The sequence below is a fragment of the Chrysochloris asiatica genome, unplaced genomic scaffold, assembly GCF_000296735.1.
Source record: "Chrysochloris asiatica unplaced genomic scaffold, ChrAsi1.0 scaffold00004, whole genome shotgun sequence".
NCBI lineage: Eukaryota > Metazoa > Chordata > Mammalia > Afrosoricida > Chrysochloridae > Chrysochloris > Chrysochloris asiatica.
In genome coordinates, this window is record NW_006408522.1 from 21,979,866 (window position 1) to 21,996,141 (window position 16,276).

The 16,276-nt window shown below is 37.7% G+C and overlaps 1 protein-coding gene across 3 annotated transcripts in view; it reads left to right on the forward strand.

The window, feature by feature from the left end:
- Nucleotides 1-16,276, forward strand: part of DMXL2 (Dmx-like 2) — a 192,917-nt gene that overhangs the window by 94,727 nt on the left and 81,914 nt on the right. For all 3 annotated transcript variants that reach the window (XM_006831646.1, XM_006831647.1, XM_006831645.1), the window contains exons 7-13: nucleotides 956-1,134; nucleotides 4,504-4,687; nucleotides 7,743-7,917; nucleotides 9,833-10,072; nucleotides 10,554-10,825; nucleotides 11,464-12,148; nucleotides 12,461-12,582. In XM_006831646.1, the coding sequence (XP_006831709.1) occupies nucleotides 956-1,134; nucleotides 4,504-4,687; nucleotides 7,743-7,917; nucleotides 9,833-10,072; nucleotides 10,554-10,825; nucleotides 11,464-12,148; nucleotides 12,461-12,582 (1,857 nt within the window). The remainder of the gene's footprint in view (nucleotides 1-955; nucleotides 1,135-4,503; nucleotides 4,688-7,742; nucleotides 7,918-9,832; nucleotides 10,073-10,553; nucleotides 10,826-11,463; nucleotides 12,149-12,460; nucleotides 12,583-16,276) is intronic.

Consider the following 16,276-nt stretch of genomic DNA (forward strand, 5'->3'; position numbering starts at 1 on the left):
TGTGGTACCTGACTTTCTACGCATTAGACCAGGGGCCAGGAAACTATGATCCTTGAGCTAAGAGTGAATTTCACATTTTCCAAGGGCTGTAAGGAAAATACAAATATGTGGCTCACAAAGCTTAGTATGTTTCTTATCTAACTCTTTACCCAAAGAAAAAAATGTGTGATTCCTCACTTTGAGCTAGAAGAAATTTATATTTAAAAGATTTCCACCATTACAGCCTTCTGCAGAAAGAAAAGACGGTATAGTGACTGAGAAGGTAGCATCTTCCTTATTATTACCACTGGCAGCAAGAGGCTGGTGTCTGGTGGTAAAATCTTCTCTTGATGGTGACTCATGTACGAGTTTATTTTAAGGCCTCTTCCTCCATGTTAAAGACACCTGCTACATACAGAAGCTTGATACTGAACAAACTGTCTACCTACTTTGCAAAGATTGTATATTTTGCAGTGATGAACACCATTTAAAATTCAGTTTTATACCTCAGGCAGTCTCTGGATTACGATTGAATTATGTTCCTAAAATTGTCTTTAAGTTGAATTTGTACGTAAGTTGGAAGAGCTAGATACACTTTGAATCTAACATCAGTCAGTCAAATGTTAATATATAATATGTATTTCTGTGCATAAAAATCATTAAAGAAACATTTCCAGATATATAAAACAATCATAACATAATAAAACAGTAATAATAATAATGACAAAGTAGCACCCACTTGTTATTATGAACTGTTTGTTGTATGTACCTTGAATTTTTTGTGTAATGGCCTCTATGGGGTTTGTAACTATGGAGTTTATGTGAGTGGGAATGACGTTTGTAAGCTGGGGGTTGCATGTGTGTATACATGAGTTAGTTTTTAGATAGAGCTTAATTTAAAAAACTTTTTCAAGCCATTTAAATTTTGAACTGTGAATGTGCAGATTAATTTTATATTGACTTTTCTATTTTGCAGGATGATTGTCTTCTGAAAGTATGGTATCCTATGACTGGTTGGAAGTCTTCAATTATACCTCAGGATCATCTTGAAGTGAAAAGGAGGCAGGCGTGTACTCAGTTTTCCTTTGTTTATTTGGCACATCCCCGAGCTGTGACAGGTTTTTCATGGCGTAAAACTAGCAAGTATATGCCCAGGTTAGACAAATGTATCATATAACTTCAGTTTGTATGCTTATATGTTTGTGAAAACAATGAAATTAAAGTCCTTTTACTGAATTGATATGGTGGTGATTAAGAATGTAGGCTCTGGAATCAAATGACTGCCTGGATTCAAATCTTAGTTTTGTCATTAGCTGTATGAGTATGTGACTCAGTTAGTTACACTCTCTATGCGTCACTGCCTCTGTAGAAAGAAGGTAGTAATAGTACCTAGTATTGCTGTGAGGGAGGGTTGTTGGGAAGGCTAAAATGTTATGTCTTTCCACATAGTATGTGATAAAGAAATGCTAGTTGATGATATTTTTAGTGATAGTGGTAGTGGTGGTGGTGGTTGCATGTCGTCAAGTTGGTTCCAACTCATAGAGACCCTGTATAGAGTTTCTGAGGCACTAAATCTGTACTGGAGCAGAAAGATTCATTTTTCTTCTGCGGAGCAACTGGCAGATTCAAACTGCTGACCTTGTGGTTAGCAGCTCAACGTGTAATCCACTACATGGTGGTGGGGTGGTGGGCCACCGAATTGGTTCCGACTCACAGAGACCCTCTGTAGGGTTTCTGAGGCTGTAAAAGCAGAAAGCCTCATCTTTCTTCCACAGAGCACATGGTAGATTTGAACTGCTTTCTTTGTAGTTCGCAGCCCAGCTTGTAATCTACTACACTACCAGGGCTCCTTTAGTAATACTTGCTGTTGTTAAGTGCCGTCGAGTTGGTTCTGATGCATATAGCAACCCTGTTTAGGATTTCTAAGGAGTGACTGGTGGATTTGAACCGCCAATCTTGCAGTTCCAACGGACCTTGAAGTCCCGTGAATTATCCTGCAGCACCGTACCAGGACACCTTAATAGTAATAGTAATAATGTTAGTGAAATATTCTAGGAAAGAAATGTTTGTGAGTAATAGGAAGGCACACACTGAGGAAAAAGAAAGTGGAGTGATAAACTGTCAATAATAATAATGTTGTTACGTGCCATCGAGTCGGTTCCTACTCATAGCGACCCTTCATAGCGTTTCCAAGGAGCGGCTGGTGAGTTTGAACCACTGGCCTTGGAGTTCAAGCCAACCTTGTGGCCCAGAGCATTATCCTGAAGCACCATACCAGGACTTCAAATACCCAGTGGTAAAGCATATCATAAGAAGCCCTGCTTGACTGCTAACTGAAAGGTTAGCAAGTTTGTACCCACCAGTTGCTCCAAGGGAGAACTATGTGGCAGTCTGCTTCTATAAAGACTGTTATTTAGTGCTGTTGAGTTGCTTTCAACTCTTAGTGGCCCTGTGTAGGGTTTCTGAGGCTGTATATCTTTGTGGGATCAGAAAGCCTCATCTTTCTCCCACAGAGTGGATCGGCTCATGGGCTCAAACCACCAATCTTGTTTGATGTCTAGTGTTTCTCGTACAGAGCCACTGTGCTCCCCTCCTTAAAGATTGTAGCCTGGGAAGTCAAATGGGGCAGTTCTACTCTGACCCATGGGGTTACTGTGAGTCCAACTGACTCCCCAGTGGTGGGTAAAGAGTATCGTTTATAGCAAATAAAGCAGCCAGGTAAGCTTTTCTTAGGGCTATCAGTAAAACTGTAAGTTTTCCTTCATGCTATGATATCTCTTAAAGGTATTTAGAAGATTAAATAAAATATAAACATCTCATACAAAAGCTTCCTGGATTGCATAATAATAGCAAAACAAAACAAAACAAAAACCACTGCTATTGAGTTGATTCTAACTCACAGTGACCGTGTATAGAGTTTATTGTTGTTGTTAAGTACTGTGTAGTCAGTCGGTTCTGACTCATAGTGACCCTGCATGGGGTTTCCAAGACTGCAGATCTTTACGGGAGCAGAAAGCCTCATCTTTCTCCCGCGAAACAGCTGGTAGTTTCGAACTGCTGACCTTGAGGTTAGCAGCCTGATTCGTAACCAATAGAGTTTGTAGAGACTGAAAATCTCTACAGGAGCAGAAAGCCTCATCTTTTTGCCAAGGAGCAGCTAGTGGACTAGCTACTATCCTATAATTGTTATTGTTAATGCTGCCAAGTTGGTTCCGACTCATAGTGACCCTGTATAGTGTTTCTGAGGAGTGGCTGGTGAATTTGAGCTGCCGCCCTTGTAGTCTAGTGCATTATCTCACAGGGCCACACCAGCTGTTGGGAAGAAGACTGCTCCGAGGCCTGCGTTCATTCTTGAGGGCTGTCATATGTCCTAAGTCTGTCTGACTTCACCGGACAGGAAGTACAATGTGCCTTCTAGGGTTGCTCAGTAAATGACAACATGGGGAATCTGAACATTTTTGGAAGCTACATAAGTTTATTCTGCTAAAGTTATTTGTATCTATTGAAAACATTTGTAGAATATTTTACTTTTGGCTGAGGCAGATTCTAGTGAGCAGTTTTTAAACAGGTGAATGATTTTTTTGTTGTAATATTATAATAAACTATTTAATCACTTCTTACACTTGGTGCTGTGGCATTTTTACTTATTTTAACTTAATGGCAATTGTACAGTTTGGGATAATATTCTCCTTGCCATTTTGTTGTGAACATGCTCATTTAAAAAAAACCTATTTGTTTATATTATAAGAAGGATTCTAGGAAATGATGAAACAGTTGACAGAAGCCAGCTAATTTATGTTTAATGATTTTTTAGGATGGTTATTCTGTTACTTGTTTGCAGAGTTTAAATTTTCTTTTGCTGTTTAGTTTGTTTGTTTCGCTTATTCTGCCCTCACTACGCCCCACTGCCATTGAGTTGATTTTGACGCATTGAAACCCTGTACAGGGTTTCTGAGACTGTAAACTTCATGGGCACAAACAGCCTCATTCTTTCTCCTCCATTGTGTTGCTTGGAAGACATTACTACTCCTACAGAGCCTAGTTTCCAAGCAGTAAATGTGTAATCTGGCATTAAGTTCTATTTCCTGCTCAAGACCATTCCTAGTTCTGCGTGATGTACTCAGTGCTACCCATTGTCACAAGCTCTTGGCTTGACCACTTTTCCCTCGAGGCAGTGTAGTTTGAAGAGCAGTGGGAAGCCTGCTGTACTGTATTTTCGGTTAGTGGTTTAAGTCATGGTTTTAATGAAGTAAGGTGTGTGTCACAGTTGGGCTGCTGTTTTGATTGCAGCCCCATGTCCAGCCTGTCACCTTACATGTGTGAGCAGATAATAAGCGACAATGTGAACTCATCCATGGAAATCTTTGACCAGTCTTGGAAAAACAAGTGCACATAGACCATACTATGGCTTTTGTATTAATGTCATCTTTACATGTGAGGAACCAAATGTTTTTAATCTTTTAAAGGATTAATTTATGATATTGCTATTTATACTTACCTTTATTTATTTCTCTTTGTCATTAGGGGCTCCGTCTGTAATGTGTTGTTAACTTCATGCCATGATGGTGTCTGCCGGCTCTGGGCAGAAACCTTACTACCAGAAGACTTTCTTTTGGGGGAGCAGATCTGTGAGACTACCACTTCCAGCATTGCCAGCAATCTTTCTCATGCTGGGATACACAAAGACAGAATACAGCATGCTCTCGAGGTACTACATTATCTAAGCTGGTAAATGAATGTAGATCTGTGAATCCAGTAGAAATTCAGAAGTGAAGATGCACATGGTACACATGGTGCATGTAATGATTAAAGTAATAGCAATAGCTTTCCCTTCATTTCCTGCTTGTAAGACTACTCATTTTACCAAAGGCAGGTCGTAACTGCTGCAGTTACGTAGTCTGGATACTTAATATCATTTGAACACTTTCATTTCATCAAATATGAACGAACACTTATAGAGTAAGTACGTTTGAATAATGAAACTTGTAAGTCCTTAAAATCAATGTGAATAAATTTTTTCACTTTTCAAAATGAGAATTAAAATTTGCTTGTTTTGTTCTGATTAACAGTGACTATTTTTAAGAGTAGGGTGTTGTTTATTGCAAGATAATTAAGATGGCAGCTTTGTACTTTTGATGGTTTAATATTATGAAAGTGAAAATTTTCTTCCAATTTTACTATATAGTATAACACAACAGTGCTTTCTGCCTGAGAAATTAGATTGCTTATAGTTAGTATGAACTGTTGTCTCCGGCTGTGATTAAGAAATAAAATGAGGTATACACATTGTTAAAATGATCAGAAATGTATTATATTAAGCTTGTTGTTGTTCAGTACTATTGAGTCAGATTCCCAAGGTGTGTCTGGTGGGTTTGAACCCCCAACTTTGTGGTTAGCAGTCCATTGTTTATCCTTGTGTAATAAAAATAACCCCAAGAAAAGTTAAGGCAATTAGTTATATTAAACTTAGATTACTAGTTTTTTAAATTTCTCTTGGGACTATTTTTATTATACAAGGATTATATATTTATTCTAAACTTATATTAGGAAATAGAAAAAATATGGAACATATAATCCAACTATTCTAGTCATGTATGTATGTGTGTTTTTCTTTCTATTTTGTAAGATTGAGATCATATGCTTTTAATTTAATAATATAATAATCTATAGTGGCATTGTAAGATAAGCACTAGACTGCAAGATTGGTTTGAACCCCAAGCCGCTCCTTAGAAAACCCTATATAAGGTTGCTATGAGTCAGAAAGGACTCAACTGCATTTAACAACAACAACAACAGCAACAACATGATAGACTAAGTGTGTGATCCTTCAGTGTTATATAAGGTAGGCCTGATCTGATACTGTTTGTAATTGGGCACTATTACTATTTATATGCTTTTTCAAAACTCAAAGCATAAATTAAGTTAAAAGTAGCAACAAGAACAGTTATAGTTTGTTTTATGTTGTGGAAGTTTGATTGGGGAGTCCATCTCTAATATCCTTTTAACCCTATCAACAAATAAAAGGCTACTGTGCAACAAGGCGACCAGAGGCAGGGGACACATCAAATAATTGGTAACTGTTTTTCATGTGTAAAGAGGTACCCCAAAACCACTGCTGTCATTGAGTTGATGGTGCTGTAGGATAAGCCCTGGACCAAACTCAACAGCTGCTTCTCGGAAACTCTATATACAAAGTCATGATGAGTTGGAACCGACTCACCAGCACTTAACAGTAACAACAACAACATAGGCTAGAGGAGGGGTTTCCAATGCTGTACATCTTTATGGAAACAGACTGACTGTCTTGGTGGGTTCAAACCCTTTAGCCACTGTGCCACCAGGGGTCTTATGAAGAGAGAAAGGCTGTGGAAATTGAAAGAAAGGACCAGATATGCTATTTTAATGGAGAAAGAACTGGTAGGACTTAGTAGTAAATTGAATCTATTTATCTCTTGCAGAGTTTAGCATTATACCAGCATTGTGCTACACTCTGGTGGTGTAGTGTTTACAAGTTGGGCTGCTAGTCTAATTGTCAGCAGTTCAAAACTACCAGTGGTTCCATGGGAGAAAGATGAGGCTTTCTGCTCCCTTAAAAATTTACAACCTCGGAAACCCCATAAGGGCTGTTATCAGTTGGAACTGACTCCACAGCACATAACCACCACCACCATGCTAAACTTTATTTAATTGAATGTGGAGAACAAAGGAAAAGAATGGGAATTTTTTATAAAGCATGGGGACAAGGATAGGTTGGGTGACAGAAAAGGAAATACTGTGAGATAGGATGTTGTTGTTGTTGTTAAGTGCCGTCGAGTCGGTTCCGACCCATAGCGACCCTGTACAGGGTTTCATAATGATGTGGAAAAAGATCATGCCAAGAGTGGCCTGGCTCAGGGACCAGAATGGGCCTAATCATCTGGCCCAAGACATAAATGCAAACATGCATGTCTACTTCATAATTAATCAAAATAAACACTTAGACACAAAAGTTTTTAAATCATTAAAGAATAAGACAATAAACCCAGGACAGAAATAATAGATGCAACAAAAACACACATTTCATAATGCTTCAATTGGTCTGGGCTTCCAGTCTACTAGTTAAGGCCTGAGTTTCGGGAATCCTACCGTCCTCGCCAACTGGAAACATCTAGTCTACCTGTACCTAGTACAGGTCCATGTAACAACTATTTCTGTTTCAATATAAAGAGTGGAGAGCTTTGGTCATATAAACATATCGCAATTTAAACAAATCCCATAGGTCAATACTTTGATGGGTTCTTTCCTGTCTATTTATCTAAATTGGTTCCCTTGTTACTCTGTATTTTTGTACCCTGTTTTCTTCTTTATAATAGAGATTATATATTTGACTATTTAGCTGTTTACTTTTAAATGAGAATTTGGGGAGGAAATACTTTTTTTCCCATTAGGAATTCTCTCCCCCACCCCCCGCCCCCACCCCTTTTCTATCTCTTTATACTTTCGTGATCAGTAAGTGACTTCTCATTACTGGGGTATCTTGAAAAACAAAGAGACAAACTGGCCTTTGGACTTCCAAACATTAACAGGGGTTTGTGAACTACAAGATTCACAAGAACTATGGAGAATATTTTCCAGCATTGTTCTGCTGAATTTGAGAAAGTTTCTTTTCAAATGGTTAGGTTTTATAGAGAAGGAAATCTTAAAATCCTTAATAAAAGAAAGTACTTTGGTTGGTATTTACTGGACCTCTCAGAGTTGGATTCAGCAATTATGTTTTATTATAGACAATACACCACTTGAAAAATTTAAGAAAAGGACAGAGAAGATCTTCCATTCTTGTAACTCACACTGAATTAATGCCTGACCAGATTGGAACGCATGAAGTTCAAAGACACATTTCCCACCATGCAAATGCACTGTGCCATTTTCACATTGCGGCAAGCATCAACCCTGCCACAGGTAAAAGATGGCAAAATTTTATTTTGTATGAGTGTATTGTTAACATTTGTCACATATGCTTCTATTCTTGTACCTCTGCTCCCTTCTCCTGTGTTTTTTGGCAGAGCCATTTGAAAGTACTTTCCACCCCTAAGTATATCAGACTTTATCTTAGAAGAAAAAGGAATTTGCTTAAATAACCATTTAACATTGATGTAATGATATCATCTAAGATATAGTCCATACTGAAATATAGGGGTTTTGTTTGTTTGTTTGTCTTTTAATGGATCTGGGATCCAGTCCAAGATTAAACATTGCATTTGGTTTTCATTTCTCTTTTAATCTCCTCAAATCAAGAACAGTTGCTCTGTATTTTTTTGTTTGTTTGTTGCTTAGACCGTCTTGAAGTAAGAATGTTCATGATTAGATTAAGGTTAAATATTTTTAGCAAGAATACTATACAGGCAAATTAGTGTTTTATAGGATTGCTAATATACAAATCCAATTTTATAAAATTTGTTTTATTTTTATCAAAATATCAGGACTATCATTCAGGAATTTGAAAGAAAGAACAATTTAGAACTTTATCTAATAATGTGTTGCTTTGCTATTTTTTAAAATGTCGTCGAGTTGATTCTAACTCATGGTGACCCTGTATAGGACTCCTGAGGCTTTAAGTCTTCACAGGAGTAGAAAGCTTCATTTTTTCCCCATGAAGTGGCTCGTGGGCTCGAACCATGGACCTTGTGGTTCACAGTCTAGTACTTAGCGTATGGAGCCACCGTACTCCCTGATCTAACAATGTTGCTGTTGTTAAGTGCCGGTGAGTCGCTTCTGACCCATAGCGACCCTACATAGGGTTTCTGAGGAGTGACTAGTGAGCTTGAACCACCGACCTTTGCAGTCCAGCCCATTAACGCATAATACCACACCAGGACTCCCGATCTAACAATAATGTAACACTAAGTAGAACACTTAGAATATCCTGTGCATTTTATCCTTAGACTTAAACTTCTTTTTGTAGAGGATACTGTTTTGTTTTTCTTTCTGTTGAATTAATTATTTATAATACAGATTGGCATTAAAGAGATTAATTTTGAATTATACTATTGTATATGAAATAGTCTACATCACCAATTTTAGTCACCCCAAATGTAGAAATGCGGCTATATTTAGAAGTTTACCAACCTGCTTTCATGGAATTATTTTCTTTATACTTTTTAATTAGGAAAGTATTAAACATTCAAAAAAGTTGAAAGAATAGTGCAGTGAATACTTTCACTTTACCCATTTATAGTCAATAATTGTTAACATTCTGCCATGTTACTTATTTTTTGTCCTTCTGTATACATATATTTAAACAACTTTTGAAAATTAATTGCAGATATCATGATACTTCACACTCACCTCACATACTTTAAGAAGTATCTTCTAAGAATAAGGGAATTCTTAGTTAGGAGAATGATAATCACACTCTCATTCTCCTAAGGAAAGTAGAAGTAATTACATAATATCTATATATTTAAATGTCTATGTTGTTAAGTTCTGTCGGGTTGGTTCCAACTCATGGCAACCCTGTATAGGATTCCCAAGGAGCAACTGATGGGTTTGTTTGTTGCTCCAACCTAGCTGTGTAGTGCTTATCCTGCAGTGCCAAAAAAATGTTCCACATAGCTGCTTTTCTGCTTTGTCTTCCTGTCACCTCTGCCCCCAAACAGGGTTCAATCAAGGTTCATGCATTGCATTTGGTGTGTTTGTTTTTAATATGAGTAATGGGATTTCATAAAAGTTTTATTCTATTCTTTACATTTACTATTAATTTTATAAAATGAAAGTGCCATTTTGTGTATATGCAGACTGTCTTTTAAGAATTTGTAAATGTTTTTAGAGAAATTCAATATTCATATTGAATTCTTACTTTTTTTTGTTTCCACAGATATTCCAAATGTCTTGGCTGGTACTGCATTTAATGTTGATGATGGAAATGGGGGCTTTGTAGTTCATTGGTTAAACAACAAGGAATTTCATTTTACATCATCCACTGAAATATTTATGCAGCAATTACGAAAAATTTCTGAAAAACAGACAGATCATGAGAGCGATGATGTGGACAGAGAGGATGAGGAACATCCTATGGAGGAGAGAGAGAGGGGCTTACATATGAAACTAGACCATGGTTAGTATCCTGTATGGAGAGTTTGCTTTCTTTAAAGTTATCAACCTTTTGGGATACCATCTTAGGTTGGAATCCCTCCTTCCTACTTTCCCTCCTTCCATTCATTCCACAAACATTACTGACCCTCTGTCATGGACCAGGCACTTTGCTAGGTCCTGAAAACATCATCTAATTTTGTATAGACAATTTTTTGTATAAAGTATTACTATTAAAGTCATATCTTTTCATGGGGAATAGTTTTACTCATGGTAATAAGAGTAATAGTGTGAATGATGTGTGATTTATTGGTAAGCAAGAAATACAGTAATATTCAATTCAGAATATGAAATTGCTTCCTTCTCTCTTTTTTTTTTTTCATTGTAAATTGTAAAAGGGATTTACTGCTTCTCAAGATACTATTGCCATTTATTATAGTTTAGTACATATATGAAATACTGTAGTCCTATTAAGTGTGTGTTGATAAGTTTGTTTTCTGGTTCAGAATTATCCCTGGATAGAGAATCGGAGGCAGGTACAGGATCATCAGAACATGAAGATGGAGAACGAGAGGGAAGTCCTAGAACGTACTTGAGACATCGAGTACCAATGCCGTTGCCTACAGTCCTGCTTGATCGGAAGATTGAAACGCTGCTAACTGAATGGAATAAGAATCCTGACATGCTTTTTACAATACACCCTGTAGATGGTACTTTTCTGGTGTGGCACATAAAGTATTTGGATGAATATAATCCTGGAATATTTAGACAAGTTCAGGTATGTATTACTGATGAAGTTGTTATATTTCTTTCCCTTTTTTTCACAATTTATGTAGACTTAGCAGGTTTTCAGAATGACTAAGGTTGTTAAATTTTTTTTTTTTTTTTTAAAGCAAATGAGAATGCTTGCTACCATTGGTGATCCATGACCATAAATTTACAAGCCTGGTTAATAAAAAGAAATTAATTTGACTTTGAAATGTAATACTGAATATTTGAAATATGAGTGTGTTGATTTTTCTGGGAATTCACAATTTTATGAATGAAAGTAAGACATTACCCTGAAAATGTGAATCAAGGATGAGCTTGTTCTTACCCTGCTTTTATCCCCTGAATCAAGCTGCCTTTCTTTGTTATCTTTCTCAATTTTATTTCTATCTAGATCTGTGTATTTTGATGTACAAGCCAGGCACTTGAAACACTTTTCCCATCAGTCTTCTGTGAAGCTATGAATAGAGATATGATGTTACATAAATAGAGGCAAGGGATTAGACCATGAAGATATTGAAAATGTTTTTTTCTCTTTTTTGGCTAGGAAACTGATATTTGGCATTTTGAAAATAGAAGTGTTTTGGAAGACTATTTTGAGAGGATGCAAGCTACTTGTACTGAATCATATAACTATGTTTCTTTCAGGTTTCTTTTTCTTCTCGGATTCCAGTTGCATTTCCCTCTGGTGATGCAAGCTCTCTTAGCAAAAATATTATGATGTATGCCTGCGTCAGTGCTACGAAAGATTCTCACCACTCCCTGTCACACCAGGAGACGGTGGCTGGAGGCAGTCCTCAAGGATCACACCCACACTCTGGACCACACAGCCCAAATTTAAACATTTTAGCTCCTACGGTAATGATGGTCTCTAAACACATCGATGGTTCTTTAAATCAATGGGCAGTCACTTTTGCTGACAAGTCTGCCTTTACCACTGTTTTAACTGTATCTCACAAATTTCGATACTGTGGTCATCGATTTCACCTCAACGATCTGGCGTGTCATTCAGTGTTACCACTGTTGTTGACGTCGTCTCATCATAATGCTCTCTTGACTCCGGAATCAGATTCAGACAGTAAATTCAACAGATTAGCGGAGCCTATAAAACACATGAAAAGTTCCTCAAAGCAACCCCTTAGGAATGCAGCAACGTGTACATTTCATGACCCCAATGCAATCTACAGTGAGCTTATTCTGTGGCGTGTAGACCCAATAGGACCTTTATCATATACTGGAGGAGTTTCAGAATTGGCACGAATTAACTCTTTACATACCTCAGCCTTCTCAAATGTGGCCTGGCTTCCAACTCTTATTCCCAGCTATTGTCTTGGTAAGTGTTCATTTTATCTGTGAAATGAATAAAAACACTGTATGGGGATAGAAAGCCTTACCTTTCTTCCTCAAAGTGGCAGGTGAATTTGAACTGCTGACCTCGCAGTTAGCAGCCTAACACATAACCCACTATGCCACCAGCACTCCTGATTAATCAATCATTTTATATACATTCATTTTATCTATTTTTTAAAAACAATTCTGGACCATGACCAAAAAAGACCAGTAAGACTATTTCTTTCTCATACTTCAACCAGTGATAAGAATAAAGTGCACATTATAATGAGAAACTTTTATTTTGCTTTCTCAGGCACATACTGCAATTCTGCAAGTGCTTGCTTTGTTGCTTCTGATGGCAAAAATCTGCGACTCTATCAGGCTGTGGTCGATGCAAGGAAATTACTGGATGAACTGTCAGATCCAGAGGCTTCGGTATGCTTTTCCCAATCTTTATTAACATATCCAGACTGATAAAGAATTCTCTCTTCTGTCTTTGTTAGTTGGTGGTTAGGGAATGAGCGTATATTCTGTGTATGTAACATGCATACATATATACACATTTGTATGGGTGGGTGTTTTTTTCCTTCCTTCCTTCCTTCCTTCCTTCCTTCCTTCCTTCCTTCACTTGAGGGGCGGGGATGCCATAGTCATCAAAAAAATAACATTCATTATATGCATAAGATTCAGTACATGTGACACATTCATTTTTGTTAATTTGTGTTCTATGGTATATGAATTAAAAATGCAGTTTTACAAATCACATTAATACATTGTATTTATGAAAAAATAAATTTGGTGTCTTTCCCTAAAATACCATTATTTATTCTTGACTTACTTCATACCTTAGTTCAGTTCTCTTAATCTTATATTGCTTAAAAAATGTTTTAAGGCAACTTTACTGAAATACGTGTTAAAGTTGGGAAAATTGAATTTTTCACAGCTCAATTCACCATTAAAAAAAAAAAAAATCTCTGTGTTCAGAAAATGACCTCAGTGGATGACCTCATTCTGGTAGTTCTGGGTCGGAATTGGAAATCATGTGTACTAGGTAATATAGAGATAAGAACAGTGAATTTTCCAAATACACATAAAAACATGAATGTATAAAACAACTGTCTAATAATGTTTTCAGTAGTGAAGACTCAAAAATATTTTTAACTACCAGCTGTTCCTTGGGAGAAAGATGAGACTTTCTGCTCCCGTAAAGAGTTACAGCCTCGGAAATCCTGTACAGGGTCATTATGAGTTGGAACCAACTCCACGGCATATAACAACAACAACTATATCCCATATGAGTAAAGTTTTACTAAAGGTATACAGAAATGACTACAACAGTACATTGGCAGAGAACTTCCAGAGGCTCAAGCTGGATTTTGAAGAGGACATACAATGAGGGATATCATTGCTAATGTTTGATGGATCTTGACTGAAAGCACAGAATACCAGAAAGATGTTTACCAGTGCTTTTCTGACTGTGCAAAGGCTTTTGATTGTGTGGATCATGACAAGCTATGGACAACATTGCGAAGTATGAGTATTCTGGAATACTTAATTGTGCTCATGAGGAATCTGTACATGGACCAAGAGGCAGTTGTTTGAACAGAACATGGGAGCACTGAATGATTTAAAATTAAGAGAGGTGTGTGACAGGGTTGTATTCTTTCACCATACTTATTCAACCTGTATGCTGAACAAATAATCCAAGATGCTAGGTTATATGAAGAAAAACATGGCCTCAGGATTGGAAGAAGACTCATTAACAACCTGCGATATGCAGATGATACAATCTTGCTTGCTGAAAGTGAAGAGGACTTAAAATATTTACTGATGAAGATCAAAGAACACAGCCTTCGGTATGCATTGCATTTCAATGTAAAGAAAACAAAAATCCTCACCACTGGACCAATAAACAACATTCTTATCAACGGAGAAAAGATTGAAGTTTTCAAGGACTTCATTCTTCTTGGATCAACTATCAACACTTATGAAAGCAGCAGTCAAGAAATCAAACGACGTATTGCATTAGGCAAATCTGCTGCACAAGACCTTTTTAAAGTGTTGAAGAGCAAAGATGTCAGTTTGAGGACTAAGGTGCGCCTGACCCAAGCCATGGTATTTTCAATAACCTCATATGCATGTGAAAGCTGGACAGTGAATAAGGAAGATCGTAGAAGAATTGATGCCTTTGAATTGTGGTGTTGGAGGAGAATACTGAAAGTGCCATGGACTGCCAAAATAACCAACAGATCTGTGTTGGAAGAAGAGCAGCCAGAGTGCTCCTTGGAGGCCAAGATGGCCAGACTCCGTCTCTCATACTTCGGACGTAGTATCAGGAGGGACCAGTCTCTGGAGAAAGATATCATGTTTGGAAAGGTGGAGGGTCAGAGAAAAAGAGGAAAACCCCCAGCGAGATGGATTGGCAGAGTGGCAGCATCAATGGGCTCAAGCGTGGCAACAATTGTGAGGCTGGCCCCGGACCAGGCATTGTTTCATTCTGTTGTGCATAGGGTTGCTATGAGTCAGTACTGACTCAATGGCACTTAACAACAACAACTATAATGCCTCTAGTTAGTTATGTTGTTGTTGTTAAGTGCCACAGAGTCAGTTTAACTCATGGCAACCCTGTACAGGGTTTTTGAGGAGCAGCTAGTGGGTTTGAACCATCGACCTTGTGGTTTGCAGTCCAGTGCTCATCCTGCAGTGCCATGCCAGGAGACCAGTTAGTTATGTTCTTGTTGTTGTTAAGTGCCACTGAGTCGGTTTTGACTCACCCCTTTTTGTACAAGGAGTGGCTTTTGTACAAATGTTTCCAAGGAGTGGCTGGTGAGTTTTAATTGCTAACCTTTTGGTTCAAATCAACCTTGAAGTCCAGTGCTTCAAGAAAGTATAAAAAAGCAGGTTTCAGCTTCTGTCTTTAATGAGGTTTTAATTTAGTCAAGATAAATTATTAGTAAAAAGTTAAATAACAGTTTAAGAGAGAAGAGGAAGTGTCTGTGTGAACTATGTTACTAGTTACTAAAAAGATGGCACAAGAATATTTCATAATCAAGAAAGTGAAGGGTGTGCGAAGGCGTATGTTGATCAGATTAGGGTAGACATAGAGCTCTTGATTAGGCTAGTATTTGGGTTGATTCTTGATGGATGGATAGGAAGTAGAAAGACATAGAGGCCAGCTTGGCCCGAGCAAGAGAATAGCTTGAGTGAACACAGAAAAATCCAGATATAGACATACCTTGGAGACCCTCCAGGTTCAGTTCCACACTCTGCCGTAGAAAGCAAATGTCACAGTAAAGGCAATCACATGAAGTTTTTGTTTCGTAGTGCATATAAAGGGAAGCACAGTACCACTGGACTTGAACAAGGTCAGCAGTTCAAGTCCACCAGCCAATTCATGGGAGAAAGATGAGGCTCTCTGTTACCACAGATTTTTTATAGCCTCAGAAAGCTGATACAGGGTTGGTATGAGTTGGAACCTACTCGACAGCACTTAACAGCAACAACAGTGCATATAAAAGATATATTTATTCTATGCTGTAGTTTATTAGGACTCCTGTAGGCTAAGGACTAGACAGCTAACCACAGGGTAGCATTTCAAACCCACCAGCTGCTCCTTGGAAACCTTGTGCGGTGTTGCTATGAGTCAGAACTGAGTCAACAGCATTTAACAACTAGTCTATTTCATGTGCAATAGCTTATGAAAAAGTTTGAAATATTGTGAGAATTACCAAAATGTGAGACAAAGTGAGCACTTGCCGGTGGAAAAATGTTCTGATATACTTGCTCAGAGCAGGATTGCTCAAGATCTTTCATTTGTAGCACAGTAAAAACCCTGTAGTATTTGCAAAGTGCTCTGGAACTAGCACTTGCATAAAGCTTGCTCCAGAGACAGTGAGAAAACCAGTTAGACTGAAGCTGAAGGTCTGCTATAGAGAAAATCTAGAAAAGGAGCATTCTAGAATTACAGAGTTTTAAGATACTTTAAAGGTTACCTAGTCTAACCTTTAAAGTATCAGCACTGGAGGAAGACTCATTAACAACCTGCTATATGCAGATGATACAACCTTGATCGCTGAAAGTGAAGAGGACTTGAAACATTTACTTATGAAGATCAAAGAGCACAGTCTTT